Genomic DNA, 3,042 nt, shown 5'->3' on the forward strand with positions numbered 1-3,042 from the left:
AAAATCATTTTTAAAAATTAGCTGGGGCTGACAACTGCAAGGTCAGCAGTTTGAGACCACCAGCCGCTCCTTGGGAGAAAGTCAAGGCTTTATACTCCTGTAAAGAATTAGTCTCAGAAACCCATGGAGGCAGTTCTACCCTTTCCTGTAGAAAGGGTGGATGTGAGTCGGAACCCAGTCAATGATGGGAGTGAATGAGTGAATGAATGAGTGAGCGAGCAAGTGGGGGAATGAGTGATGGCGAGACATGTGATCTGAGCTGGCACTGCTGATCTGGCAGGCCTTGTAACACTCGGGCTCAACATTCCCCACCTGTCTCACAAGGTTGGTCTTCATTTTTAGGTAGAAAGCAGTTTCCTGTTGTGTTAACTTTTTTTTAATGCTCAGTGAAATATTAACATCTCTTTATTACTTTTTTTTTTCACGTCCTTTGCAAATTTCTCCATCGACTTCATTCTTCTTATTGACTGATTCAAGTTATTTGTATGTGAAGGAAATAAGTCTTTTATTTGATGTGCTAAAAATGTTTTCCCCCTGTGGGATGTCTACTGCATGGTTTGCTGCCATAAGTTATAAATTTATATGTCGTTAAATAAAAATAGATCAATATTTTTCTCTCAGACTTTGATTTTGTGTCATGATTTTAAGTGTCTTCCTTTTCCAAGATTAGCTTGTAAAATTTAACTATATTTCTTCTCGTTTCTGTATTTTTTCCACCTAACCTTGCTTGAATATAAGGAGGAGGGAGGGGGGATGCAGATTTATTTTATCCCAAATGGATAGGAGTTTTTCAAACATTATTTATTCAACAAGTGGTCTTTCCCTCTATGATATAATTGTCCCCACTATCATATAATACATTTCTATATATTAAATTTAGTTTTTGTATTGCTCTCTTTATTTTGTTACCACTGCACACAAAAACTTATGTAGCCTTACAATACATTTTCTTATATTTTATAGATTTTAAAAAACATTTTCTAGCCCTTTTGTGTTGCTATTTCTTTCAGTTAAACTTTTTAATCAGATTTCAAAAAGTCTCAAGATTTTGATTTTTCTGTTATTCGGACTAGATTCAGTGAAATAGAGTGTTAGGAGGGATTGATTTTACTTACCCAGGCAGATGCCATGATATCCCACAACTTTGCCTTGAATTGAGATCACGCTGGCCTTTTAAAGGGAAAAAAAATTTACTAAGAAGACCAAATCAAATTCGGAACACTGTAATCTCCAGAAAACCAAGACGTCAAGATTTAAAACAATAAATCATTTGAGGAAGCAAACATGTCTCTCCTAACCTTGCCGTTAGCAGTGCAACTCAGAAGCACCACACAGCAAGGCTCCTGTTCGTCCTCAGCTGCTCCCCCAGAAGCGAGAAGCTCAAACCCACCCGGAAATGCCTTGGAAGAATGGTCTGCCCATCGAGTGGGAGAACCTGCCTCTGAAAGCCTTTCAGAGCCGCCCTCCTGACATTCACACTCGCCAGCACTTGGAAGCAAGGCAAAGGCAACCGACCACACTAGTGATTAACACAGACAAGGGGCTGTGCTGGATCTGTGAGGTTCACTGACGAAGACCATTAAAAAAAATAAAATCTCTGCACTTCCGGTGTTTACAGATAAGCTTCCTGGACAGCTAATTTTCATCTTATTTAAAATCCAGTAGAATCATGTGGATGACTGACCTATGTTAGCCAAAGGAAACCCACACCATAGGGAGAAAACAAGACAAGACATAAATCCACAAGCTGGGAACAGCTCCCAACGTGCACATGCTATGCAAATTTAGCTGGCTTCCCTGGATGACCCATTTCATTGAGTCTTGATTGTGAAATGTCCCTTAATATTTTACAAGGCTCCAAGTCTGTGGCCTGATATGAACAGACAGTGGTGTGCCCTGAGGCGGGAGCCCCGTCATTGCTTCAGTACTGAGGTGAAAGGGATTGTTTCTGGATGGAATGCTGATGTTTCCATAAATGTACACATTGGCTCCTCTCCAGGATTGACGTAGAAACACAAGTTGCTCCCACCCACCCTGGGAACAAAATATTTCAAAAACTCAAGGATAGCCTCCCAATCATGTTCAACAGGAAATGATATCAGTGGTCCTTGGAAAGAATCAAGTCTAATTTCTCAGGCTTTCTGCAGCTTAGGGCAGCTGGATCTCTTATTTCCAGTCTAGCACCATGTGTATACGGTGAGCACAAGATTACTCAACAATAAACAATAGCTCACTGCTACCACGTTGAGGCTGACTCAGAGGGACCCCGTAGGACAAGGTTAAAATTGCCCTTGTGAGTTTCCAAGACTGTAACTGTTCATGGGAGTAGAAAGCCCCATTTTTCCCCTCAGGAAGGGATGGTGGTTTTGTTAGATCTTTCGGGGGAGAGATATACCTCGGTCCTTGGCTCCACGTGAGAAAGAATTCACGCCGAGGCCTGGTTTGTGATCCGAGTGAGTTTTATGAGAGAAGTTTCAGGTCTACACAGGCACCCGCAGGGCCCCTCACCCATGTCTGCCTCCCTAGAAGCTGCTCAAGAAAGTCACCGGGTCGGCTCCGGGCTCCTGCCTTTTCAATTATTCCGCAGGGGGCCGTGGTGGACGACCCTGGTCGACTCCATGGGCTAAATTGAATTTACCTGGCCTTGGTGGGCCGATCCAGGTGCAGCGCTCACCCAGGTATACCTCCCCTTCCTGGCCTCTGAGCCTCTGAGCATGCGCAGTGTACCACTCCTGCGTGGGCCGGTAGCTCGGAACTCTGGAGTGGAATGGACGCCTCAGTCCCTGAGCTAAACTACCTAACAGTTTCAAACTGCCAACACTGGCGATCACAGCCCAAGGTATAACCCCTATGCCACCAGGGCTCCTACAAGGTTACTAGTTTAGGTGTCCTGGTGGCAAAGTGGGTGCCGCATCTGGCTGCTCACCGTGGGGTCAGTGCTTCAAACCCCGCTTTGCAGAAGAAAGATTTACAGGCAGAGAAACCCTAAGGAGGAGCAGGTCTACCCTTCCCTAGAGGGTCACTGTCATGTGAAATCACCAC

At 44.1% G+C, this 3,042-nt stretch overlaps 1 protein-coding gene across 2 annotated transcripts in view; it reads right to left on the reverse strand.

Annotated features, from left to right (window-relative positions):
* The window catches only part of ANXA3 (annexin A3), a 91,271-nt gene that overhangs the window by 83,188 nt on the left and 5,041 nt on the right, over nt 1–3,042 (reverse strand). The window contains exon 2 of one of the 2 annotated variants that reach the window (XM_045284315.1): nt 1,116–1,170. The exons of the other annotated variant lie outside the window; for it this stretch is intronic. Within the exon in view, the coding sequence (XP_045140250.1) occupies nt 1,116–1,130 (15 nt within the window). The 5' untranslated portion in view covers nt 1,131–1,170. The remainder of the gene's footprint in view (nt 1–1,115; nt 1,171–3,042) is intronic. 2 annotated transcript variants of the gene reach the window in all.

The sequence above is a fragment of the Echinops telfairi genome, unplaced genomic scaffold (genome assembly GCF_000313985.2).
Source record: "Echinops telfairi isolate 266 unplaced genomic scaffold, ASM31398v2 ScPeMD7_7468;HRSCAF=8506_0, whole genome shotgun sequence".
In the NCBI taxonomy this organism is placed as follows: Eukaryota; Metazoa; Chordata; class Mammalia; order Afrosoricida; family Tenrecidae; genus Echinops; species Echinops telfairi.